The sequence below is a fragment of the Vicugna pacos genome, chromosome X (assembly GCF_048564905.1).
Source record: "Vicugna pacos chromosome X, VicPac4, whole genome shotgun sequence".
NCBI classification, from domain to species: domain Eukaryota; kingdom Metazoa; phylum Chordata; class Mammalia; order Artiodactyla; family Camelidae; genus Vicugna; species Vicugna pacos.
Window position 1 is genome coordinate 42,427,709 of NC_133023.1, and position 27,291 is coordinate 42,454,999.

Genomic DNA, 27,291 nt, shown 5'->3' on the forward strand with positions numbered 1-27,291 from the left:
ATTTTGCTCATCACTGAAACCATAACTGCTCAATCATTTCTGCCCTTTACACCCTACCCACTTGCCCCAAGGAATTCTTATCTCTGCTGGGAGATGGAGAATGTATAGAGAACACAGTCACTGTCTTACTTTTGGTCCCTCACCGTATTTAGCTTGAAGACTTGCACATAGTAGGTGCAAAAGCAATGCCTTCTGGAAGAGGAAGTAAAGGAGAGAGGAACAGAGAGGGAAGGAGAGAGGGGAGACATAAATGAGAATTTGAATGAATGAGTGAGTCGCTGAGTTTAAGTAATGAGTGGAGAATGAGGCGAGCCTCCGGAAAACTTCCGGAGTGATGGGGATGCTGAAGGGTTGGGGAAACAAAGAGAGGAGGGACTCTCACCTGGGCCTTAATCAAAACAAGAACCACCAATCACTGCACACTTGCCAGCCGAACACTAGACCCTTTGCTGGGCTCCTTGCGTTTTTTTTTTTCCTTGCTAATCTTCATGACAACCCCTAGAGGCAGATATGTTCTCACTGTACTCAGGAAGAAAATGAAGCTCAAGGAGAAAATATTTGCTCAAGGTTATACAGAGAGTAAGCAACAGAACCCCAAAGAAGGTAAACTCAGATGTGTCTAATGCCAAAGGCTCACAGGAGGAAAGCAGGAGTATGAGCCCACCTGGGAGTCTCCTGGCTTTGCTGCTAACAGACACAACATGGAACATCACGGAAGGTGTGGGTCCTATGGCCCATTAGAGGACACCTTCCACCTTCCTGCCGACAGCCTCTGGGAAATCTTACAACCCGTTTCTGGCAGGTGCAGAAATACTTAGGGTCATTGCATCTGGGGAGGATGGCTTTCCCTCAGATTCAGAGATCCCTAAAGTTGTAGAATTCGAACCTTGAAAATACAGAATCTAGGACTCTTAACAGCACAGAATGTTAAAAATCACACCATCGGATTTTTTTTTAAATGGTAGAATCATGAGATCTTAAAAACCACAGTATCAGAGAATCCCCAAATCACAGCATTTCTATAGAGACAGAAACCACAGAATTGGATGGAACGTGTCACTGAATTATTGTATCTTAAATTCGTGGAATCACAGTTTCTGAAAATTGTACCATCTCAGAGTCAGAGAATGTCAGAGCTGGGGGAGCCCCTGGAGAGCCTCTGGTCCAACCCCCCTTCTCGTTTTATACTCGGGGAAACTGGGGAGCAGAGAGGCCAAGCGGCGTGTTCAAGTTGGCCAGTGCGCACCATCTCAGGCTGAAGAAGGTGACAGGCTTGCCCGTGGTGAGAATGACATGCCATTCATTCAGTGATTGAGTGCCTCCTGGGTGTTGACAATACCAGGAACCAAGCCCTACTCTGTTCCCAGCCCCAGCTAGGAAAGAGGGGGAGGCCCTGGTGGGAATGGGGAGAGGGAAGTGGGGTGGGGTGGAACATACATCAGACAGAGAGAAGAGATCAGCTTTTATTGATGGAAATTCTTTTGTACACAGCGACTTGCACTCTGAAAGGCCTTTTCCTCCTGAGCATATTTACAGAGCGCTATGGGAGTGGCAGGGGGCATGGGACGAGGCCTTCAAGCAGTGGGAGAGATGGTAGCAGTGGCCACAGCGAGGGGAATGAGCAGGCTGGGTCCCGCCCCCGTCTGGTCCTCTAAGCCCTAGGCACCCTGCATCTCTGTTTGTGCTCACAGAGGACAGAGGTAGGTCCTTGGGATGTCATTTGGAGACCTCTCCAGGAGTGGCAGGCTCCAGGGTGCCTGGGAAGTGGGGTGCGGGTACAGGAGGGTCCAGGTTCCAAGCTCCAAGCTCCAAGCTCTGCTGCTCCCACGTTTTAGTCAGACCTAGGGCTCCAGCCTTAAAAATTCAGGGGCTGGAGTCCGGGGGAGACAGCAGTGGGGATGGGAATTCCAAGAAAGAGGTGGGGGAGGAAGGGGCACGATGCTTCCCAATTGATTCCTGAAGCAGGGAAGGGGTCCCACGGGGGATCGCGGGGGCAGGGGAGGGGGGCGGGGGCTGGTTAAGGCTTTTGCTTCTGCATAGAAAATGACCCTGGTCCTCTCAGTTACCGAGAGGAGGGACTACTGCACTCGGAGGCCGGACAGCAGAACTGATGAGCGTCTTCCTCTTCCTCTTCCTCAGTCTCCTCCTCCTCCTCCTCTTCCCTGGGGCCAGGGAGGGCAGGGTAGAGGCCACAGGCGGCGGGTGACAGAGAGAGGCAGAGGCATTAGTTTGCAGAGCAGGGGAGATACATGAAGGGCTGGAACCAGGGAGGTGGGGCTAGGATTGGGGTAGGACTGGGGAGGCCAGTGCGGATGGATTCTCTGGGGCCACACCCATGTCAGTCTCTGAAGAGGCTGTTGCTAGTTCCCTCCTGGAGTGGCCCTCCCCCACACTCAGGCTGGGCTCAGTCTGAAGGTTATGCACAGAGTATGTAAACTCCATTTCTGACCTGACAGGTGCCCAACCTTCATTTTAATATAAATAGTAGCAACCAGCTCTGTGCCAGCAATTTGCAGGCATCATCTCATTGAACCCCTGCAACGACTCTACAGTATTTTAGAGATGAGGGAATCGGAGCCCGAAGAGGTCAGATACCTGCCCAAGGTCACATGGCTGGGTGAGCAGCAGAGTCAGGATCTAAATCCAGAGTTCTTGGAGCTCCAAGTCTCAGACTCATGCCAGCAGGTCCTTTGGGTGAACTTGGCACTATCTCTAGAAATCCACCTTGGCCTTGAAGGACAAAGATTTCTATTTCCTAAAGGCTTCAGCATGGGGAAAATAGGAGATGCTTAGAAATGGAGTCTGGAAAGCCCACAGCTTTGGAAGCAAACAGACCTAGGTTCCAACGCCAGCTCTGCAAGTGCCCCAGGCAGGCGAATGCCCTTGTTGGAGCCTGGGTTTCTTCATCTATAAAAATGGGGCTCATGATGCCAGCCCCACAGAATTGTTGCAAGGACTGGAACACATGTCAAGTGCCCAGCAAACAAGAGCGGTGGGAACATGGTGGTGGTTGTTAACTGCTCAGGAACTGAATCGAATTACCAAGGTGACCACTGGCACCCACACAGAAGCTCCACGAGCAGCAGGGAGGAGTCACTGCAGGAACAAGCACCTATTCCTAGGGTCCTGTGGCGCAGTACCAGGCGCTGGTCTGCACATGGCAGTCACGAGCTGGACTACAGTTTCATGGGGTGGATGGACAGGCAGGAGGGCTGGGGCGGGACCAGGTGTCTTGGGAGTGAGAAGGCTGGTCTTCTGGGGATAGCCAATGAAACAGTATTACCCCACTCCCAGACCCCTGGGTTCAGGGGAGGCAGTAAGTATGGAATCCAGGATACTTACAGGATTGGGAAGACATGGGAAGGAAAGAAGACAGGCAGGGAAGGCACTGCTGTCCATCTGACACCCAGACAAGCACACACACGCAAGCACGCACGTGCACACCCTCCTCATACTCAGAGCTCCCTCTGACACAGTGTTCCACAGAGTCACTGAGTCAGCAAAACCACGTGAGCCAGGGGTCAACTCCTGGGCAAGGAGCTCCTCCTTCCTGAGTCTCCCATTCCTCATCTATAAAAGGAGAAGGAAACTCCATACCTCTCAAGGCTGTCTTGAGAAATAAATGATCTTCCAGTGCCCTTGCTCACTCCCCTCATATCCAGGCCAGGCCTCTGCTACCCCTCACTCTGACACTGCAGTCACCTCCTGGCTTCTCCCTACCCTCCTGGACCACATTAGCCTTCCTAAAGCCCACTTTTGAGTGTGACTCTCTTCTGCTCAGACACCCACCTTGGCTCCCCATTGCTTCCTGGATAAAGTTCACATTCCTCAACTTGGCATTCAAGGCTCCCCCACCATATGTCCTCACCTGGCCTTTCCTGTCAGGTGGAAAAGCATGGGCTTTAGAGTCAGATGGACTTGGGCTGAAATACCCCACTATCTACTAGCTGGGGGATCTTGGGTCCGTTTCTTCACCTCTCAAGGATTTATTTTTCTTATCTGCAAAATGAGGAAATACCTATTCTGCAGGGTGTGGTGGGATTAAATGGATTCAGGTATGTAAAGCACCTGCCACAAGGTAGGTCTGGTGCTTCATACATGGTAACTATGATTGTTCCTGTCAGTATCAGTGGCATCAATGTCATCTCGCTCACTCCTGTCCAGCCTTCATCAAACTCGCTTGTTCGTTACTCCATTGGCACATCCAGCCTGTTCATGCCTCTATGTCTTTGCTGACTGTTTCTGTCTTCTGCACAGATCTCTGCCTGTTGAAATCCTGCCTGAATTTCATGACCCAGCTAAAATGCTGCTTCCTGCAGGAAGTCCTCCCTGACTTCCAACCAGTAGTATTCTTTGCTTCCTCCTAGCTCCAACATCCATGCCCTTGGTCAGAGATCTCCATTTGTTGCTTGGAACTTTCCCGAAGCCTTTCTTTCACCAACCCTTTCAGCGCCCTTGTACTCCCCCTGCCACCACTACCTCTGCTTTCCCTCCCTGTGAGAAAGAGAGGGCCCCTGTACTATTTAAGGCCAGTCCCTCCACCCAGGCTGTGGAGCCTACCCCTGCTACCTCCTCCATAACAATCATCCCCTCTCCCTCCAGTATTTCAACCTCTCCCTCTTGGTTGCCTGCTTCCCACCAACATTTATAGAAGCTCAAGTCTCTCCCATCTGGGAATAAAAACCCTCTCTCTGCCCCCACATCTCCCTCTAGCAATCACTGTCCCTCTCTTCTCTTCACAACTAAGCTTCTTGAGAAATTCGTCTACACTGGCCATCTCCACTTCAGTACCTCCCACGGGCTCTGCAACCCACTGCAATCTGCCTCAGGCGCCCACCGTGCCACAGAAAACTGTTCTTAGTAAGGTCGCCCAGGACCTCCCACTGGTTAAAGCCAATCGACTTTCTTCCACCCTCATCTTACTTCCCTCAGCTGTAACATTTTGCCACTCTTAACAAGCCCCCCCCCGCTGTGCACAGCCGGCTCTTTCCTGCCTCTGCTTCCGTGAGCCCACTCCCTGCTGGTTTTCCTCCTACATCTCGGACCACCCCCAGCTCCTCTTCCTCTCTCCATTCCTTATGTGTTGGTTCCTCTTCCCCAGTTCTGCTCTGGTCCTCTTCTCTTTCATGCCACACTCTGTCAGTGATCTCATTCCATTTCATAACTTCAAGGATGGCTGAGGACCCCCATATCTCTCTCTCTCTCTCTCTAGCATGGATCTCCCTCCTGGTCCCAGACCCATCAAGACTAATGCTTGCCGGATGCTCCACTAAGATGGCCCTGAGGGGCCTCAGAACTCATAGGGACCTCTAACTCAGCATCTTACCACTGCAAGCCTGTCCTGCATTTCCCACCTTGGTGAAAGGCATCCTCACACAGTGGCCCAAGCCCAAAACACACCTGGGAGGCACCCTACATTCTTCCTGCTCCCTTAGCAAGTCAGTCACCAAATCCTGCTGATTCTCTTCCCTAACGAGCTCTAAAAGGCTACACATGATCTGGCCCCGCTAACTCATCGTCTACTCTTCTCGCCCATTGCTCGCTCTTTCTCCAGTCATGCTGGTCTCCCTGCCTGTCCCTCAAACGTAACAAGCACATGCTTGCCTCAGGGCCTTTGCACTAGCTAGAACTCATCCCCCAGATAGGTGTGGCACCAGACATTCTATATATTTAGTTGTTTATTTATCTATCTCACCCACCATAAGCTCCATCAGGACAGGCATCTGTTTTGTTCAGTGTTATATCCCTAATGCTCAGCACAGTGTCTAGCACTCAGTAAATGCTTGTTGAATGAATGAATCCATTGCCTGGCCTGAACATGTGAACTCCCCACATCGGTCATCTCCACCTGCCCCTCACCCCAACCTCCATTATCTATTCAGTCTCTGACTCCAGTCCTCTCTTGCTCCCCCAATCACCTCTCAAATCCACCTCCTCTGCTCTATCCCCATGGCCAGTACCTTAGCTTACCTCTCCTGGACCACTGCAACAGCCTCCTCCCTCATCTCCCTTTCTTCTAAAATGCTAATTTGATCATGTCACTTTCCCTCCTCAAGAACTGCTCCTGGCTCTCCAGCTGCCTACCACAAGAAAGAAGTTGCCTGCCACAAAAAGCAGCAGCAGCAGCAGCCCGGGCTCCCCAGACAGCTGTTTGAGGCATGTCTAACTTCTGCACCCTCCAGCTAAGTTTAGTCTCACCATCTCTCAGCTCCAGGCCTTCGTGTACACTCTCAGAGCCTCTCTCCCATCTCCACCTCTCAAAATCTTTATGGACCTCAGACGACTGGGTCAAACACTACTTTCTTCAGAAAAGTACCTGACTCACAAACCAGAAGTAATTCCTCTCCAAAATCTGTAGAGAAGTGTCTCCCGTGTCACTCAGGATCTCCGAGAACCAGGAGTAGGATGGAAGTTAGTGATTGCACCTGAGACCAAGGACTTTGGGTGTGAGGTGAATATTCACAGAGGTTCCCTTTTCCTCCTGCACTGTTACTCAGGATCGTGTCCCCCTGGCCTTCTGCTGACACCGACTCATCCTTGCCTCCACCCTTTCTCTCACCTTCTTTTGGGTCTAGCTCATTAATAACTCTCAAAGGATTTCAATTCTATAATCTGAAATTAAAATGTTTCTTTGTGAGTGGGGCCCACTGGAGTAATGCAACACAGGAGCCCTGCTCAAATCCATTTCTCCCATGCCAATACTCCAGTTTGGGCCTTCCAGCTGGCCTCCATGCAGACAATCCATTTTTCATACTGACTGCTAATGTGATATTTATGAAACATACATTTTTACCAAATTTCTCTCCTATTTAGAATCCATTCACAGGATACTTCGTCACCAACAACGTTGGTCCTTAACCATTTTTAGAGGAACACAAGACTGCTTACGCATTTAATGCAAGCCATGGACCATCTCCCCAGCAGAAAATGCACACAGGTATACTCACACAACATTTTGCATTCAATTTCGGGAGGTTCATGGACCACCTGAAGCCATCTGGGACCCATGCAACCCAGGCTCTTAACTTCTGGCCCTACCCACTGATATCCAGATTTTTTTGCATATGCTGTTCCTTCTGCCTGAAACGTTCTTCCACATTTTGCCCTTCTGTCCCTGGCTACCCAGTACTCATCCTTTAAGATTCAGCTCTTAGGTTGAGTTGACCTGCACCAGCCCTAGGTGAGACAAGATCCCTTCCATTGGGCTTCAAAAGTTCCCTGTGCCCTCCTCTGTCATAGCCCCCCTCGGTCTCCCCAACTGACTGGGAACTTGTGGAAGGCAAGAATCATTACCCAACATAGGCCCTGGCCACAGCACAACTCAGTCAGTGTCTCCTGAAATGAAAACTAATCATAGCTACCCTTTTCAGAGTACTCATTATGGGCCAGGCACTCAACAAGGTGAATTCTATTTATGATCTCTCCTACTCCTCAATAAAGAAACCCCATGATGTTGGTGATATTGTGTTCTTTTTAGGAACTAGGTTCAGAGATGCTAAGTGAGTTATTTAAGGTCACCCAGCTAGTGGGTGACAGAGGTGGGATTGAAACTGAGACACGTTGGCCCCAACACAAGTATTGGTCCACCACGCTTCCCTGCCCTGGACTGTGAGATTGGGAGGTGGCATCAGTAGCAGAAAAGGACCAAGAACCAGGGCCAGAATGCCCTGCCTGGGCTACATTTCCCAGGGCCACCTACTTTTATTTTCTCTCCTATGTCACCTTCATGCCAAGACCAAGAATCTGGTTCTCTCTACTTATGGTTCAATCCCCTCTACCCCATATACTATTCTCAGCTTCCTCATCCCAAAGCCCCACCATCCTTTGTTGCAGAACCAGCCTGACACGTACAGCTTTCAGATCCAATCCAATCCAGTGCTACACACTAGCTATGAGGAAAACAAGACATGGGTAGTCCCTGCTTTCAAGAGTTGATAGTCACCCAGGACTTTTACATGTATTACCTCCAATCCTAAAATCAGCCCTGAGAGGTAAACAGGTGTTATCCTCATTACACAGATGAGGAAATAGAGGCTCAGAGGCTTGCTGAAAGTCAAGAGCTGGTGAGTAGCCAGACTTGGACTTGAATAAAGGGGCTGACTCAAGTCGTCTTCCCCTAATAGGTCATCCTGCTTGGAAGAGCCAAAAGTGGGTAACTATTTCCGGCAGGGTTTGGGGATAAAGGAAAGCTCTTACTATCTCAAGACTCAGGGTACATGTTCCCCCCTGTAGGGGACAGATGGGGTTAGGTACTCCTCCTCTGGCAGCCCTCTGAACCTACTTCTGTTCCATCCCAAACCACACCATGCTGTCATTGTCTATGTGTCTCTCTCCCTTCCAGACTTGAGCTCCCTGACTGTAGGACCAGATATGGTTCATTCCATATCCCACCAATATTCAGCATAAGGTCTAACTGGGAGCAGGCAGGACAAATGCTTACTAAATAAATGAGGTGGTATTTGAACTAGTTATTAAAAGGAAAAGCAACATCTGAACAGGTGGATATTGGAAAAAAGGTATAGCGGAGGAGGGAAACGAGTTATAAAAGCAAGGAAACAGGACCAAGAAAAAAGGCCAGTAATCTGAAAACTGTGACAGAGTACGTACAATATGTTTTCCTTGTTGTTATGGGGGTTTTTCTTTTCATTACAAAAATGGGAACATACTATAAACCCTGTTCTAAAATTTGTTTTTTTAATATGACAATAAGTCTTGGAGATCTTTTCATGCCAGTATATAGAAATATATCTTTTTCTTTTGATCTGCTACAGAGTAATCCATAGTATGGGCAGATCATGAAGGAAAAGCTGTTCCCTACTGATGGACGTGGAGGTTGTTTTAATCGTTCATTATTATAAACAATGCTGCAGTGAACATCTCTGCACATGCAGTGAACATCTCTGCACATGTCTGAAAGTAGTTCTGAAGGAAAGATTCCTAAAAGTGGAATTGCTGGGCAAAGGAATGCACATTTTGTTTAAAATGCAGGTAAATGTTCTTTCCCCAGCTGTGTAACATTTTAACAGATTGGCTAAAAAGCAAGATTATTCCTTCTCATATAATCCTGTCTTTATTAGAGAAGCATACACCATGCAAGCTTTTCATTAAGAGTTGGTGGAGAATGCTATCCTACAAGGGCATGTGATAAAGAGTTGCACAATCTAGCTTATGTTTGCAGTTGAAATGTTTTAGAACAGGCCTCTGGCTGGCCAAATTGGGGTCTATCTAGTAGTAAAAACTCTAGAGAAACCTAGCTCCAAGACATAGTTCTCAGCTTGGAAGTATACACACATCGAAGATTCTGGCGGCAGCTAACAAATTGGTCCCATTTTCCAATTTGCACTCTAATCAAGGGATATAAGAGGTTCCATTTTGCTTACAATCCTTTCAATCTTTTAAATTTGGGTACTTTAAAATTAGTACTTCATTGTTGCTTTAGTTACATTGCTTTAGCTATTTGTAAGCTTCACCATCCTTTCTCACTCATTAGCTACGCGTCTACTTCTCTGAATTGTCAAATCATGTTATTTCTTCATTTTAAGTGGGTTGTGCACCTTTTTCTTACTGATTTCTAGGAGATGCTATAGATATAGAAAGAGATATTAACCTTTGCCTGATGTCTATATAGCAAATACTTTCCCCTTGTCTGTTTTAACTTTGTATACAGTCGCTTTCTCTACACAGTTCCTCACTTTAATATAGTTGAAATGATTGCTCTTTATGGCTCCTGAGTTTTTAAGTCGTGCTCAGAAAGGCTTCTCCACCCAGTTATAAAAATATTCTAGATTTTCCTCTGGTACTTTTATAGCTTTATTTTTTAAACTTCGTTTTTGTATGAGGCAGAGATTTAACTTAATTTTTTCCCAAATGGTAGCTAATAGTCCCATCCTATATACTGATACTCCACTGATTTGAAATGTATTCCTTGTCATAAATTAAATTTCTATATGAATATATGGGTTTGTTTCTAAATTCTCTATTATGTTCCATTTATGTATTCCTCTATTTCTGCGATGATATATTATTTGTAATTTCTGCAGCTTTATGGTAAGTTTTTGTATCTAATAAGGCAAGTCCTCCTTCATTGTTCCTTGTTTTCAAAATTTTCTTAGTAATTTATGGGCTTTACTTTTCCAAATGAACTTTAAAATCCAATTGCCCAATTCCCAAAGAAAATACCACTGAAATCTTAATGAGAAATACATTGAACCTTTTGATCAAACTGGGGGAAAAAATGTCATTCTAAATCATACTGAATTCTTCCCATCCAAGAATAGGATATGACTCTGGATTTATTCAGTCTTCTTATAGCCTTTGAGGGTTATTTTATAGTTTTCTACAGAAAAGTATTTTAGATTTCTTGTAAATTAGAATTGTATTTTATTTTTTGCTAATGTGAATGGAATCTTTTTTTTATTATGTCTTCTAATTAATTCTTAATGGTATTCAAAGAAGCTAATGGTTTGGGTGTATATTTATCTTGTATCTACCCATCTCACTGAATTTTCTCATTAATTCTAATAATTCTTCCATTTACTCTCTTTGTAAATGAGAGTAGACAACCATATCATTTTCAAATAATGCTAATTCTGACTCTTTCTCACGTTTATACCATTTATTTCTTTTTTGAATCCCATTGGTTAAAACTTCCAGAAAGATGTTGGTTAGTGACAGTGATAGCAGATATCCTTGTTTTGTTCCTGAATTTAATGGAAATTTATCTAGCACTTCATTGTTGTCTTTGGTTTCTGATAAAAACTCTTTACCAAGTTAAGGAAGTTTTCCTTTCTAGCTTACTGTACTAGTTACCTGTTGCTGTTTAACAAGTTACTCCAATGCAGCAAGAGCTAACTAAGGCACTTACTAAGGGTTTTTAAATCAAGAAAGGATGTGTGATTTTATAAAATTATTTTTCAGCATTTATAGAGCTAGATTAAAAAGAAAAGATCGTATAACTATTAGTGTAATCAATTAGTCACAGCTTTCCTAAGCTTGAACAATCCCTGCACTCCTGGGACAAACCTTCATTTGTCATGATATAGATTTCTTTTAAGATACTGATGGATTCAGACAGAGAATCTGTAATTTAAAATATGTGTTGCTCTATTAATACGTGAGATTAGGCTATACCTTTCTTTTTTTTCAGCCTAAACCTGTCCAATTATACCAGCCTTCTGAAATGAACTAGAAAGCTGTCCTTCTTTCCCTATTATCTGATCTTTCAAGATTGGCTTCCATAATACCAACTGGGCCTGGTATCATTTCTGAGGAGAAAATTTTGACCATCTTTTACATTTTTTCTACATTGTCCTATTCTATTGAGGTTTTCTGCTACTCCTTAAGTGATTTGGGTAATTTATATTTTCCTAGAAAACTACTCATTTCACCTAGATTTTCACATTTATTGGTATAAAATTATACAAAGCATTTTCTTAGGATTTTTTCATATCCTCAGAATCTGTGGTTAAACCCCTTTCATCATGCCTTATTTTATTTATGTTTTCTTGTTTTTTTTCTCAGTCATATCTGCCAGAGGATGTCCTGTCTAGTTTACTGGTCTTTTCAAAAACCACCTCTTAGTTTATCAAACCTTTTGCTTTGTATCTCATTTTGCTCTGGGTTTGTCTATAGTAATTCCTTGATTCTGCTTTCTTGTGGTTGTTCTTTTTCTAGATCCTTGAGTGGAATAAGTAGGTCATTTAATTTCAACTGTCTTGTTCTCTAATAAAAGCATTTAGACTACACGCTTTCCTCTGGGAACCCCCATGGTCACAACCTATAGGTTTTGATCCATAATATTCTCATTGACATTAATTCTAGATAGTCCATAAATTCCATTCTTATTTCCTCCTTAACACAAGCATTTTTAAATTCTCAAATGGGCCTAGCCTTTTTGCTGTGGCTGTTAATATTATTTCATTTTATTGCATTATAATCAGAAAACGTAAAATGTGTTTTCAAATTATCTTGGAAAGAATCTTGTTCTCCAAAAGTGCAGGCAGATTGTTCCCTTGGCCTGAACACCCTTCCTTATCCTCTCCAACTGGCAAACCCTTACTCATCCCTCAAAACAGCTCAAATGTTACATATTCTAGGACCAACCACTCCCGCATGGTGGGGAGGGTATCTTGAGGAGAATTTTTAAGGAAGGACAGATTACACACAGACTGTGAACATCCTCTTTGGTCTCCTGGCCTGGTCCCCCAGTCACTCTCCTCACCCGCTCAGACACCCATTCCACAATCACTCCAGGGGCTTGAAGGGAGATGGGGGAGGGGCTGGCAATGATAGTCATATTTGTCTGGAGGGGGGAGGGATGGGGAGAGGGGTGGGTCTAGCTCTTACCTGCTCTCTGCCAGCCTGCCTGAGGGGGTAAGCTTCATGGAGTCAAGGACCTGAGTAGGACAGCAATACTGGTGTAGAGTATGAGACGCTGTGGACCTGAGAGACAGCGAGAGACAGAGAGAGAAAGAGAGACAGAGAGAGAGAGACCGGGAAGGAGGGGGAGAGGCAGGGTGGGGAATGGGGACAAGGAGGTGAAAGTGAGTCGGGGTAGGGGAAAGGGGAAGACTGGGAGGAATGGGTGGTAGAGGAGAGGGAATGGAAGAGGAGGGGTGGGAGGCAGGAGGGAAGGAAGAAGGGTAGGAGGAAGAGAAGGAAGGAAGGAAGGAAGGAAGGAAGGAAGGAAGGAAGGAAGGAAGGAAGGAAGGAAGAAAAAAAGAAAAAACCACAAAGTCAAGAAAGAGAGGACGGCACTCGAACCACAAACAGAACACAACGACAACAGGGGGCAGCAGAGACGAAAGAGCTGGGCTGGGCCTCCTGTGCTCCAGGTGACTCCGTGGGGACCTTGGCCACGGAGACACTGGGACACCACAGTAAGGAAGGGGGAAGGGAGCCCTCCTCACACCAGACGCCACACGGGTAGGGAAAAGGGGAGGGGAAAAGGACAGATGAAAGAGAAAGGGAAAAGGTGGATGGGGAGGGGGGCCCCCTTAGTGAAGACCCCTCATAAGAAGGGAGGGAAGGATGGGGAAGAGAGAGGCTCCGGGTCCAAAGATGGGAAAGAACCCAGGCTGGAGTGGGGGTTGCAGGAGACACTGCGGGGACGAGAGGGAGGGAGACAGAGAGAAACCGAAAGAGACAAGGAAAGGGTGCGACAGAAAAGGAGAAAGACAGAGAAAGAGGAAGACAGAGAAAGGGCAAGACAAAAGACACAGAGAGAAGACGGGGAGAGGCAGAGAGTGCCAGAGCCGAGGAGAGGAGAGGCGAGGGCGGAGGAGAGCTGACAAGGTCTCAGTGGTATTGGTGACAGGATGGGACTCGGGGCTGAGTGGGCGGGTGGGGCCCAGCGAGCCCTAGGAAGGGGTGGTTCTTGGCTTCCAAGACCAGTGCTGCGCCCCCAGCCTGGGGCCGGGCCCAGGCTCCGCCCCCCAGCGCTGTGCCCCCATCCCTAGTGCAGGGTCCAAAGGCCCCTCTGCCTCCTGCTTCCCGTGATTAAAGTCCAGAGAGTGGGAAGGGGGAGGAGAGACAGCAGGGTAGCCGAGGCTGAGGGCCCAGTCCGTGCCTTACCCAGCGCAGGGCAGATGCTGGGAGTGAGTGCCAGGTCAGCCAGCCCCTGTCCCCCACGAGCCCCTGAAGGCAGGTTGTGGTCAGGGCCTGGCCACTCAAGAGCCCGAGTAAAGGGCAGGAGAGGTGGCTGCAGGCCAGGCCAGCTGCCCACTATCTCCCTCACTGCCAATTGGAGGATGCCTGCATCTTAAGAACCTTACAGAGACTCCTGGACTCTGATACTCTTCCTTATCAGAGACTCCGGAATAACCGTCATCATCAGAACGACTGTTTCTCAAGTGCCATCTAGGTGCCAGTCACAGGCTCAAGTCATTGACTCATTACACCTGAGACTCTGGAGACCCTCAGACTGCTGGAATGTTGGTATCAAAGAATCTCAGCTGCTGCGGGCAGCCCTGCAGTGCCAGGCTAGCATGCCAGGGCAGCCACCAATCACGCCCCTGGTGGGCCCCAGACTGCAATGCTCAGGGCTCCAGGGTCCTCGCAGAGCTGGGCACCCAGATGCCCGTGGGCTCACCCACTCGAGCTGGCTCCGTCCTCCAAGCCAAAGGCCTCCAAGAGTCCAAGAGGGGAGCCAGGAATCAGGAAGCCAGGAGGCTGCTGAATCAGCAGCCCAGGGACCAGGTCCAGGCCTGGGCAGGAAGGGAGGGGGATCAGGCTGCAGGGTTGGGGGCGGGGGGGCCAGGTTCCTACCTGCTGCTCCTCCCGGGGGGCTCCATGGGTCTGGACCTGTCCCGAGGGCAGGCCCCCTGGCCAGGGCGGTGCCTCCACCGTGTCACCACCCCCTCCTCCCCAGCCCTTCCCTAGAAGGAGGAACCAAGGAGGCGTGGCCAGGCCTGCTGGGCTATAGGCCAGGCTGCAACTGGAAACTTTGCTCCTTCCCTGCTCCCTCAAGAGGGCTGGGAACTCCTAGTAAGAGGAAGCAGCTTTGAGAGCTCAAAGTGAGGCCTCTGGGCCAAACCTCAGGCTGGGCTCATTCCGTGCACCTCTGTGGGATTCTCCCCCAAGCATCCTGTCAAGTGTGTGTCACTAGCCCTATTCTCCCGAAGAGAAAATTGAGACAGAGAAACATTAAGTAACTTGGCACAGGTAATAGAGCTAGTTAAGTGGCAGAACTCCAACATCAGGACTTGGTTTGGCCATTCCCAAATCTGGAATCTGTCCCCTTGGTCATACTTTGCCTCTGAATACAGAAACCTTTCCATAGATGCTTTGCACAAACATTCTCATCTTCCACACAGTCAAAGAGACTCTGTTGGGTGGTTATGCTGGCATGTTCCGGACCAAGTCAAATGCAAATCGCCCATTTGGGGAAATCAAGACGATGCCCCAGCCAATATTCTTGACCATCACAATAAGCTCTCGCTCTCTCCTGCATTGTTTTCGGGACTGGCTAAGAGAAATACTCCCTGAAGAGAAAAGCACAAATCAGAAGAAATGCCATCCACAATCAAGAGGCTGTTCTTCTAAGGAAATTGCCTCATCTGATTTTACACAGGAGGAAACTGAGGCCTGGAGAGGGAAAAAGTCTTAGTAAAGTTCATACAACTGGTCGGACTAGAATCCAGGTGTCCTGACTACCCACTGACCTACCACAGTAATCTCTCTCTCCTCCTTATGTGGGGGGTTGGAGAAAAGAGAGGATGTGGAAGATGGGAAGGATACAGGGTTCCTGAAGAGTACCCCAGATCCAGCACAGAGTGCTCCTGTCCTTTCACGGCCCTAGAGCCCAGGCTCCTGGCTGTTCTGAGCAGAAGGCAGCCCTGGGAGGGGCCAGGGGGCCAGTGATTTAGAAGGAATTGGAGCTGACAGGCAACAGGCCAGCCTTCCTGCCTTCCTGCCTCCCTGCCGGGGCAGCTGGTTCCTCTCAAGAAAGCCAAAGCTGCTGGGAGAGATAGGCCCTCCGGACCACCGAAAAGTTGGCCCACAGCCTGGTAGGAGATAAGAGACAGAAATTCAAGTCCTGGTTCTAAGGTGGATGCTGTGTGACCTTGGGCAAGCCCCTTCCCCTCTCTGGTGAGACAAAGAGCTAATAACATTTTGGTGTCTGGCAGAGCCGGGTACAAGTCAGAGCTCTACCACTTTTCAGTTGGGTGACGCCTCGGAGGCCCAGCTTGTTCTTCAGCAAAAGATGAGCGGCAACATCCTACTTCACAGATTCTTGTGAGGTTTCAGTGAGAGAGGAATTATGCACATGCTGGAGAGTCTCAGCTTGAGCCTGAGAAGGTATGAGCCTTCTCCCGGGGAGGCAGGGAGGCTCCTTGGAAGCCTGTTTGTTTCAGGCAGGGGAAGATTTCTAGGAAGATATCTCTTCATCTGAGCCACTCTTGGAATTCATACATATCTGAACCTGTTAGGTAGACTCATGCGATAACCCCCGAGGGGTTGAAAGGAAGAAGGAGTTAGGGGTGAGGAGCTTAACCCAGCCACAGGGCAGGCCTTTGTTCACATATTCAACAGATCCTGTGAACCAAGCCCTGAGCTGGGGGCCAGATACAGCAGTGACTAAGGGGAGTCAGTGTCCTGATCTCATGGAGCTCATATCCAAGAGAGAGGAGACAGACATTATTTAATTGCTAATGGAATCAAGCTGGGCAAAGAGTAGAAGGAGCAGGGGGAGAGTGTTCCAAGCAGAGGGAACAACTCGCGCAAAGGACCTGAGGTGGTATTTCCAGGAACTGCAAGGAGGCCAACGTGGCTGAGTGGAAAAAGCAAAGGGGAGACAGGCGAGATGGGGGATGTAGGCAGGGGTCCAATCACGCAGAGCCTCAGAGGCCCTGATAAGGATTCAGGTATTTATCTTAAGAGGAATTTGGAAGCCTGTGGTTCATGGATGGGCCTGGGGTGGGAAGTGTCTCTGAAGCCCCTGAAGTTGCATGAAAAATATTAGTAAGAGAGCATTTCCAGGGAGAACACTGCTTTCATCAGATGCTCAGCTGGGTTTGTGATCCCGAAAGGACGCTCGTTATATGATTCCAGTCAGCAAATGGCTACCATGAGCTAGTGTCAGGCATCCTAGGACCTTCTGTGCACTGCCCCTTGCCTCACCTCGAACTGGTCTCAGCCTTCCTCCCCATCTTCAATCTGTGCTCCCCCGAGATGGAAGTGCCTGCGATTCTCTGCCACACTCTGCTTTCTGCCCTCAAATTTGCCTCTGCTCAAAAGGCCCTTTTCCACCACCCTGCCCCACTGCCACCTCCCCACCTCACTAGCTCCTCCTTGTTGCTCACAAGTCTGCTCAGAGGTTGTGCCCTCTGGGAACCTGCCCGATCCCTCCCCTGTGCCCTTTCCCCAACCCCTCAAGCTTCTCTCAGCACTGTCTGTTCGCATGCTGTTGCCTCTTCTGGGCTAGGGGCTCGGTAGGGACAGGAGCTGTGCCTTAGTCATCCCAGTGTCCCCAGAATTCTGGCACAGGGCACATAGTCACACAAGTTAGCAGGTGTTGGGAGACAGACAATCCACAGAGGTGGAGGCTGCAAGATGGGCTGATGGACACTAGAGGGCACTGTGACCACTGGAATCCCAGCCCACCACTGGCCAGGCTGACCCAGGCTGGCTCTGGGATCAGGCAGGTGTAGAAGCATGGAAACTCTGTTCCTGGGTCCTGTAGTGCCTCAGTTCTGGGCCTAACTGACCAGGGTCCTGGTCCTAGCCTCCCAATTTACCTTCTGCCCCCTTTCCAGATTATTCCTCATGATAGCCCCATCCCACTGCAGACACAGCTATAGTTGTTCACGAATGCAGGTACCAAACACTGCTCCCACAGCCCCAGCACACATTTTCTTGCTTTGCCCACAACATTCTCCACTTCACCTCACCCTACCCCCACCCCTTACCAGGCTAAATTCTATTCATCCTCTAAGTCTCAGCTTAGACGTAAGCTTGGAGAAGACTCCCTGACCCTCAGGCTGGACTGGGTACATTTCTGAGATGCTCCCACAGCAGCCTACACTTCCCGTGTAATTGTCTGTTTCCTTATCTGTTTTCCTAACTGACGGTGAGTTTCCTCGGAGCAGGAAACTCATTCATCATTGTATCAACCACATTTCATTTAGCCCAGTGTCTGGCACATAGTAGGTGCTCAAGAAATCACCCTGGAGTGAACAAATGTCTCAATGGATGGATGGATGGATGGGTGGGTGGATGGATGGATGGATGGATGGACGGATGACCTCAGGCAAGTCACTTTACCTCTCTAGGTTTCCGTTTCCTCATCTGTAAAGTGGATACAATCACCCCTACCTGGCAGAGCCACCAGGAGGATTCAAGATAATGTGTGTCCAATGCTCCCCGACAGTGCCTGAGACACAGCACACATTTTTTGAATCAAAGCCATTATTACTTGAAGGAGTTGAAGGAGGTTCTGCCTTGAGCCTGGCAGGATCTCTCCTACTCAGGCTTACCATCTATATGTGGAAGATGACTTGAACAATAATATGAAAACAATCATTTTATTAAAAAAATCACAACAGCACCTGTTATGTGCCAGGCCAGAAGTTGGAGGTCCCCAAGGAGATGGGGGGCAGCTTCCAGTCTCAGCCAGAGGATGTGAGGCCAGGGCCAAGGTCAGAGCCATGGGCCTTGCCCCTGCATCTGGAGAACAGTCATTACACGCACAGCTGGTTCCAATCTCTTTACTCATAGGTGAAAACTTGTCTAAGCGGTCATTAATTCCCTCTTTAATTAATGTAAAAACTGCAGGGTTTGTATTAATGGAAAAGTAAGCTCAAGCGTCAAGCTGATCATATTGATAATGTGTGTTTGTAATTATATACTGCAGATAACTATAAATTCAGTCATGACACTCAAAAAATGTGAAAGTTCCTGAAACAACCAAGAACTTGGTTAGCAGCTGTACCATGAGGAGCATTATGCCTGTGGTTCTGAGGCTCTGAAAATCACTGCACACTGGGAGCAATGGTAATATTCACTGCGCACTTAAAAGCTGTTTTGGCACAAAATAAGGGGAAATTTTTAGATACAACAGGGCGTTTTGATGCAAGAGCATGGAACCTGAAAGCACAGTGAGCAAAGGTCGAAGTGCATTTGAGTAGGAACCAAAACTTTGATAAACGAGTAAGCTTACAAATCATGGGCCTCTGAGCGGACTGTTCCCCAGGCTCTGACCTCACTTGTGAACACATAAAAGCTATGGTCACTGCAGAAGAAATACCAAGTACCAAAAATTTTCCCCTGTACCCTCACCCACTTCTAGGAGAATCAACTCCCACATACAGCCCCTTGCCACCTTGTGTTACCAAAGGATGGACAGAAATGCTGCAGTCATATGGGGTAGACCCCAAAGCTGGAAGGTCACTTAGCTTCCAGGTTGGTGACCACATCAGGCTGCCTGAGAGCAGAGGGAGGCAGTCCAGAGAGAAGAGTCAGTGGCAAAGAGATGACAGGGATCAAGCAAGCCATGAAAGATGGCGAGAGACAAGGCACGGGCCCAGGAGATGCAGAGAGCAAGAGCGAGAGTGAGCGAGCAAGAGACAGAAAGAGAGAGAGGGAGGGAGAGAGCAATCTTGAGAAGACGATCTTGGTCCTTAACTTCTTGATCCCTCTTTCAGTTGGTGTGAGGCCTGGCTATACATCATTTACCGCTCTTAGATTCTGTGATATGTAGCCTGACAATATTCCAACCCCCCCACCCTTTATTCTTCCACGCATTTGAGTGGGTTTCTGTTCCCTGCAACAAAATGTACCCAGACTAAGACAAGGGAAAATTGGGGACATAAGTGCAGGGCTGGCATAAGCAGAAACACCTAAAGAACTCTTATGTAGGGAAGGGTGAATGCAATTATACAGCGTTTGTGTTTGTTCACCCAGATGCTCCCTCGTTTCCTGATGCTTGCGACCACAGATATGTGCTACAGCCACATACGCTCTCACACACACACACTGACATTCAGTGGACACCGAAACAAATGCAGCGGCAACCAGAGATGCTGCTCTGCAGACACCCTGCCGCGCAGGGACGCCTGCCAGCAGTCAGCAATGGCCCTGCGCTCTTCACTCTTCGCACCCACACAGACGCGGCGCGACCAGGCTGCAGGAGCGCATCCACACTGAGAACGCAGTGGTGCTGCCCGCGAGGCTCGGGCCAGGAGTCGAGGCTCGACTGGGCGCTGAGCAGCCTCCCTCCCCAGCTGCCAAGTGACTCATCCCCAGGGCTGCTAATTAAAGCCAGGACAGAGGGGACAGAGAGGAGGGGAAGGGAAGAGAGAGAAGGCAAGTTTATTTTGGTGCCAACCAGACACACAGCCAGCATAGGGGTCACCCACTTCCTGGGCCTGGGCCAGGCAGGGGCAGGGGAATGCAAACGGGAAGGGGAGGGAAGACCCCTTACCCTTCTTGCCCCTGGTGAGCTTCCTGGAAAGGTACCTCAATTGGGAAAATTATCCAACTTCCCCGACCCCACATCTCCCTCCTCCTCCATCCCACTGTCAAGATTCCAGTTCTCCCCGCTCCAGCCTCTTGTCCTTACAACTGGCTTCTCCTCATCAACACATTCCCAATTGGGCTTGCCAGAGCTGGCTCATCTGTGTCTGTAAGCCCGCTTCCATCCCCCCATGGATCACCCAACACAGGCCGGGTACAGAGGGAATGCTCTGTACGTGCTTCTGGAATACAACCGGGTATAGCTTGGTGGTCTGAATTCCTATCCTAGTTCTATTGGGAGGTAAATTACCTTAACTCTCTAAGCCTCACTTTCCTCCCCTGTAAAGTGACTAGAATATATATCCTATAGGATTATTGTGAAGATGAAATGAGAGAATACATGGTGGCTGGCATATACGGGCTTTAGCTCTCATCCAGTAAGCGCTGATAAATCATACCTCATCTCAGGCCCGGGGTAGCGGCAATTACACAGAGCTGAGTTCCAAGCCTAGCTCTACTGCTTAGGACCTGGGGGGAGCCCAGACAAGCCACATAAAATCTCAGAGCACTGGCTTATGTGTAAAATGGAGATTCGCAATATGACACCTTAGATTTATTGTAAAGATCTGTGCCCATCAAGGGTCCTGTGTGAAGTCCAGGTCTCAGAAGCAACTTGATGTGTTGCAGAAGTGGTTACCGAGGCGAGCAGGAGGGGCTCCGACTGATGGGGCCAGGAAGGAGGAAGCAGTCTGGGAGGACTAGGGCAGACAGGAAAGGCTTCCCAGAGTGGGCAGGACTGGAGTTGGCCCCCCTCAACCCAGACCCAGGGAGCATTCAGCAGGCAGTAAGTGACAAGGCTCCAGGCAAAGAAAGTGGTGGGAACTGGGCTGGGCAGGGCGGGGAACCAGGGCTGCACTGAACAGGAGGCAGGCAGAGGAGTCAGACGCAGCTAGGGCAGCTCTGGGGACTGGCGGTGTCTTGGACATGCAGACAGGGGAGCCACAGAAGGTCTGTGAGATCTCAGGCACCCCAGATTGCCAGGAGGTCAAAACAAGGAAGATGCTCAGAGATTATCTAACCCAAACTCCCGTTGGACAGATGGGGGCACTGAGGCCCGGAGTGGGAGGCCTCCTCTGGGAACAGAGCCAGTGCTGGCTCCTCCTCCACTTCTCCCGACAGCAGCGGCTCCCGTTGCCATGGGGACGTCCCTGGCTCTGCGGGTGTCAGCAGCCTCCCCCACCCCCTCCCTCCTTCCCTAGCAACAGGCCACCTCCTCCGGCTCTTATCCTTGCGTGCCTAGCAACCTCAGCCTGGTCCCCAGCCCCCCCACCCCACACTGAGTTCCAGCCTGACCCTCACTGCAGCGACAGTGCCTCTGGGCCTGGGCTCCCTCCTCATCTGCTGGCAGAGGTATCAGCCCCTCCAGCCCCTTTGGTTTCAAGTTCTACGCCTCTCCACATTTCTTGAGCTTGACTCTCATGTATATGACGATGGATTGGGTTAGGGGAGGGCAGAGGACACTATAATATGTTGAGCCACTATTTTACACTGAGCATTGCTTTAAGTTCTCTCACCAACCTAGAAAAGTCAGAATTCTTGTCCCCATTTCACCGAGGAGGAAACTAAGGATCAGAGAAGCTAAGTGACTCGGCAAAGAACACACAGCTAGGAAGCAGGCTCTGCTGAGAGCTAGCTTTGTGACCTTGAGTCATCGCTAGTCTGTTTCTGGACCTGGCTTTAAGGTGCCTGTAGGTCTGACAACTTCTCATGGACCTACAGGAAGTCCTGGCACCTTCCTCTGCCCACAGCCCTCTCCCAACACCAGCTGTTCATCTCTAATTAGACTCCACAGTTCTTCTGGCACCCGTACCTGGAAGCCCTCATGCCTCGGCCCTGCCACGGGTGGTTTTCAATCCACCAATCCTGCTCAATCCTCCCTGTTTCCACAACAGCTGAGGCCCAGCTCCCCTCCTTGGTGTTTCTTCCATCCTCCTAATCTTTCTTCTCCACACATACAATGTATATTAGATGAGGACCCTGGGGCCCCAGGGGGCAAACAGATCTGTTCACAGTCAAAGCCACTTAGCCATAAGTGGAATTCTTTGCCCAGATCCAGTTGCTGCCCCTTCTATGCTGCCAAGCCCACCCTCTCTCCTCCAGCCTCCCCAGGCACCCACTGATGACAGGTGTCTGTGACTCAGCCCCCACAAGACCAGCGTTCTGAACTTTGACATTTGCTCCTTTCCTGCCCAGATCTGTTTTAGCCCAACCAATTGCCCCCCCCCCAGCCCCTCCTCACTTCCAGTGCCTGCTGGTTCTATTTCCAGGGATGCCCTCCTTATGCAAAGTCTGCGTGTCAGTCCTCCACAGTCCAGCTCAGACACCGTCTTTACCAGGAACCTCTTCCTGACCCCTCACTGAAGTCAGCTCAAGAATTTACATGTGGGTCTGAGAGCATCCTCAGATGACCCCACCCAGCCCTGGTTCCAAGTTAAAGGATCTTCCTGCTGTGTTTGCAAGATCTTTCCCCACAAGTGCTGTTTTAGGTCCCTTGTGCAGCCCAAGGGTGACCCTTGCTTCCCCAACTGCTGAGTCCTTAAGGTCACTGTTGTCTCCTTCACTGTGGGTCCAGGATGAATGTCGGGAAGTACATCTTTGTAAAACAAATGCCGGCTTTGAAAGCAGACAGCCCAGGGTATGAGTCAGAGTGATGCCACCCTGCCCCCATTGCTTTTCTTTCCCTGGGCAAGGGACTGACCCTCTGGGGAGCCCCATCTTCCTTATCTGTAAATCAGGGATCCCAATCCATGTCTAACTGAGCTGTTGTGAGCATTAAAGAAGATCACGTTCAGAGTTCTTCATGTGTGAGGAGCAAATGATAACTGCTATGATTACTAATATTAGGATGAGGTTGAGGGGGACTATTATTAACTGCAAGGCTGTCAAGGGCTTCTGCAGGGATGGCGTGGGCAGGGCTCTGGGCTTGGTGCCAGGCAGACCTGGATTTGAATCCTGGCTCCACCATAAATTAGGGGTGGGGCTGTAGGCAAAATGCATAACCAGCCCGAGCCTCAGTTTCCTCAACTGTAAAATGATGATGATAAGGCCAGGCCATGTTCCGCCTACCATGTCACTGGGAGGATCAAACAAAAGAAAGGCCCTGACAACTTCTGTGAGTTGTAAAGGCCCAACGTATGTCATCATGTGATTTATGATTATGATCATTATGAAACACCCTGAGCTATATGTCCTAGGCACTCACCTGCTGGGAAGAGCTAGAGACGCCTTCAGTTGGGTTCCTTGACAAGAAGCAGGCAAATTCACAGGGGGTGCCTGGGGGCCTGTGCTCTGGAGTCAACCCAAGTTACCTCTCTCCAAACCCACAGTGGGGAATCAGGATTGGTGTCCTTTGCTAGACTAGTGCCTTCCCAAATGCTAGAACAGGCTATGCCCAGACCATATTCCTTGGCTGCCCACTGGGACAGCGGGCTCATCCCATACCCACTGCCTGGGATGCTAGGACACAGCATGTCTCATGACGCACCTCCGTCTGTGTGCTGGGATCCTCTGCCCTCCTCCCATATCTACGGCCTGGATGCCAGGACTTGGGCTGCTGCATATGGCCAGGCAAGCTGTGCCTTGCACAAGGGTTCACAGCCAAAAGGGCATGAGTCGGGGCTGAAATTCAACCTGTGCTCTGTTCACTGAGCCGGGAACCCTGGGGAGGGGCTGCCAGAGCCCCATAGAAAGGGATCATTCCTCCAACTGGTCCACTCAGTGGATTCTACTGTTCGTGCATGTGTCATATGTGTCAGTCGCAGCCCTGTCTGGGACCGAGTGTGCCCATCTCATCACCCTGCTGCCTGGACCCATCTCATTTCAGAGGCCCAGCCCATCACCCCTGGCCTGGATGCTGGCTGACTGGACCCTACCCTGAGCCCCACCATCATTCCCATATATAGTCCCTATCCTTGACACTTGTGTTTTCATGAAGCTTCTGATGGGTTAAGGCCTGAGAAATGCACTTGTGTCTACCTCAGTTTTACCCTCACTTCCTCAAATGACAGATTGATCACACCCTGAAAACTTACTGAGGCTTGTAAGCCTTTTTCACCAAGCATGCAAAAAAAAAGTTGCACTTGTTATCATCATGTATATTTCTAATGCCTAGAATGTGTCACCTTGAAAGTCCATCCAAATCCCACTACTCAGGGCTACAGTAGTTCAGGGAAGAGCACAAACACCAGACAAGGGAAGCCCCACTTCTATCATGTCCTCTTCTCTTGGGAGGTGAGGTCGGGTCCAGAGCCAATCTCTCTGCAAGTTGGCTTTAACCTGTGGGCAGCTCCCGTGAGCCCCTCCAGTGTTCAGCCAGTTGGGCAGAAAAGACTAAGGAACGGTTTTCAACCCCCTCCCCACACTTGCCACATTCACCCTGGCCCTCCCGATCCACTCCATCCCCACCCCTAACACCAATGGGACAAAACCCCTGGAGCTGGCCCCCACCCCTCCCATGGATCCCGAAGTAACAAACCAGAGGCCCCACCCCAGTCCCTGCGCCGTCTCCCAACTACTACTAAAGAAAGGAGGTACTGACCTGACTGTTCTGGAATTCTCACCATCAGATCTGAAAGAGAAAAAGAGAGGAAAAAAAAAAACAGCCATCAGCATATGCTCTCTACTTTTCTTCTCTCTATGCCCTATGCAGTGGCCCTGAGACCTAATAGACATCATGAAAATGGGGGGTAGGGTATTTCATGAGGAGGGAAGAGCCAGTGCAAAGGACATGCGATGGTGGAGGGCCTAGCCCATTGCTGGGACAGGGAGAAGGACAGGGTGGCTGGAGTGGCATGAGCAGTAGGGAAGAGTGGTTGGTGGTGAGGTTGAACAGATGCCAGGAACCCACCATGTGGGGCCTAGCAGGTCATGGTGAGGAGTGAAGCCTTTCTCCGAGTGGCTGAGAGTCAGCCAGCAGCTGTGGGCAGGGTCAGAGCCCGAGGTTTAAACCCAGACAGACCAAGCCCCAGATACTAGCTCTGCCACTTACCAGCCCCGTGACCCGGGCAAGTCACCTCCCCGCTTGGAATCTGAGCCTCAGTCTCCCTACTTGTCACACAAAGCCAATCCTCCCAGGGCTGTTGGGATGATTAAGCCCTTTGGAACCCAGCAGACAAATGCCAGGTATTATTAACAACATAGAAAAGGCTTTGCCAATTGCCTGGTCCAACCTGCTTATTTTCCAGATGAAGAGAATGAGGCTGAGAGGGTGAGTCAGCTGCTGGGCTCCTTTCTACTACATCGGTCTGCCTTCTCCATTGTGAGGCCCCCACGGAGCCAAAGGAAGGACAAGAGAAGAGAATGGAATAGGGACAGCTTTGGGGGGACCAAGCAAAGGAGTGAAATCGGAACCACGCCCCTCCAGCTGCTCCTCCCTAAGAAGTGTGTGTGTGTGTGTGTGTCTGTGTGTGTGTGTGTCTGTGTGTGTGGTGTGTTGGGGGTGGGGAAGGGGAGAAAGAAGGACCAGGGAACTTGGAAGAATCCAACGAGTGTGCGAAGCAGCCTTCCTGACCCCTTTTGTCTTCTTCCTTCTTGGCCCTCCCTCCACCACCCCCACTCCCATGGTGGACTGCGGAGGAGACATAGATGAACACATCACAGGCTCTGTCCTCAGGTGGCAGAACCAAGAAGTGACCTGAGTGAGGGGAGGATCCTCTAGGCTGAGTGCAAAGCGAGAGGGACACGTGGGAAGGGGAGTCAGGGCTCAGAGTGAGCATTTGCTGGAAGATTGAACGGAGGGCCCACCCACCAGGTGGGGCAGGCAAGCATCTGGGTGCAAGAGCTCAGACAGTGTGTGAGGCCAGTGCTTCCAGTTCTGCTACTTACTAGCCATATAATCCCAGGGCAGGTACTCCCCGATGTTCAGCCTCAGCTTCTTCACTTGTAAAATGACGTAGAGGGAAGGGAGGGGGCTGGAGGGTGGGGTGGCTGTGAGGCTCTGACTGGGCACAGTGCCTGCTCAGCCAATGACAGTGGGACCAACCTTTAGCCTTTGGAGCGCCCTAAAGGGACAGGGGACCAGGGCCACAGAGCACTTTTTCACATGTATTAAAACTTTCCATCTCACTCTGCAGCAACAAGATTGCCTCTGAGGCCTGGCTCAATTACTCACAGGTACCAGATCCCAGACTGGAGGTGCCTAATTCAATGACTCCCCAACTGCCGACAGAATTGAGGCCAAGCCCTTCAGCCTTTCTCCCTAACACAAACCCTCTGCTCCAGCCAGGCTGACCTCCTCACCACCCCAGCCCATCCCAGACCCCAGTGCACATTCAATCTACTATGTAACAGGCCCCGACCCAAGAATACAAACGCTCAAGGAGCTCACAGATTGGCACCCTCCACCCCAATCTACTGTAGAGCATAGATCACGTATATAATCATCTCCATTGGCATGTGAACAATCACTGGGCATCTACTCTGTACCAGGCATGGTGGCGGGCTCTTTTCATATGTCACCTCCTTGGATCCTGCAAAAGTGGGAATTACTTGGGGGGGAGGGTATAGCTCAGTGGTAGAGTGCATGCTTAGCATGCACGAGGTCCTGGGTTCAATCCCCAGTACCTCCAGTAAGTAAATAAACCTAATTTCCTCCCCCACAAAAAAAATTTAAAAAAAAATTTTTTAAGTGGGAATTACTCATCTAATTTTAAGATGATGAAACTGACACAGAGAAGTTGAAATAATTTGCCCCACAGCACACAAGGAGGGGAGCTTGGCTTGAACCGCAAAGCTCATGTTCTTACTCCCACACTCCCCTGTACCAGCAGCTCAGTGCTGGGCACATACTCACTGTTAAGGTGAGCTCCCTTATCCTAGCTCCCCAGGGTCAAGCCAGACCCTTCCTCCCAGGCTCTTTCTCAGGTGAGATTACCAGATACATACCTCTGCTCCAAAAGCACTTCTATGGGATGTTACAGTCCTCAAGATGGCAGCTAATGGGAGTACGAGAGCTCCAAGCCAAGAGGCAGAGTGAATTAGTCAGTTCTCCTCACTGCAGACTGGCTCTTACTCTAGTTTGAGAGTATCTAGCATCATAGGACCATCCATGTCTGATGCATGCCACATCAGGGGTTTGCAGGTCTGTATGTATTTAGTATACATATTTTTAATTTTTTTTAATTTGAGGGAGTTTCTTTTGGGTCTTGGTGGGAAATTAATTAGGTTAATTTATTTTTATTTATTCATTTATTTTTAATGGAGGTACTGAGGATTGAACCCAGGATCTCCTGCATGCTAAGCTTGCACTCTACCACTGAGCTATACCCCCACCCAGTATAC

At 49.5% G+C, this 27,291-nt stretch overlaps 1 protein-coding gene across 7 annotated transcripts in view; it reads right to left on the reverse strand.

Moving 5' to 3' along the window:
- Positions 1 to 27,291, reverse strand: part of IQSEC2 (IQ motif and Sec7 domain ArfGEF 2) — a 76,101-nt gene that overhangs the window by 26,898 nt on the left and 21,912 nt on the right. For 4 of the 7 annotated variants that reach the window (XM_072955569.1, XM_031671103.2, XM_072955570.1 and 1 more), the window contains exon 2: positions 24,551 to 24,580. In XM_072955569.1, the coding sequence (XP_072811670.1) occupies positions 24,551 to 24,580 (30 nt within the window). Of the gene's footprint in view, positions 1 to 14,265; positions 14,383 to 24,550; positions 24,581 to 24,859; positions 24,914 to 25,000; positions 25,054 to 27,291 lie in introns of those variants that run through there. The other 3 variants (XM_072955568.1, XM_031671102.2, XM_031671101.2) reach the window with 3 other exon arrangements.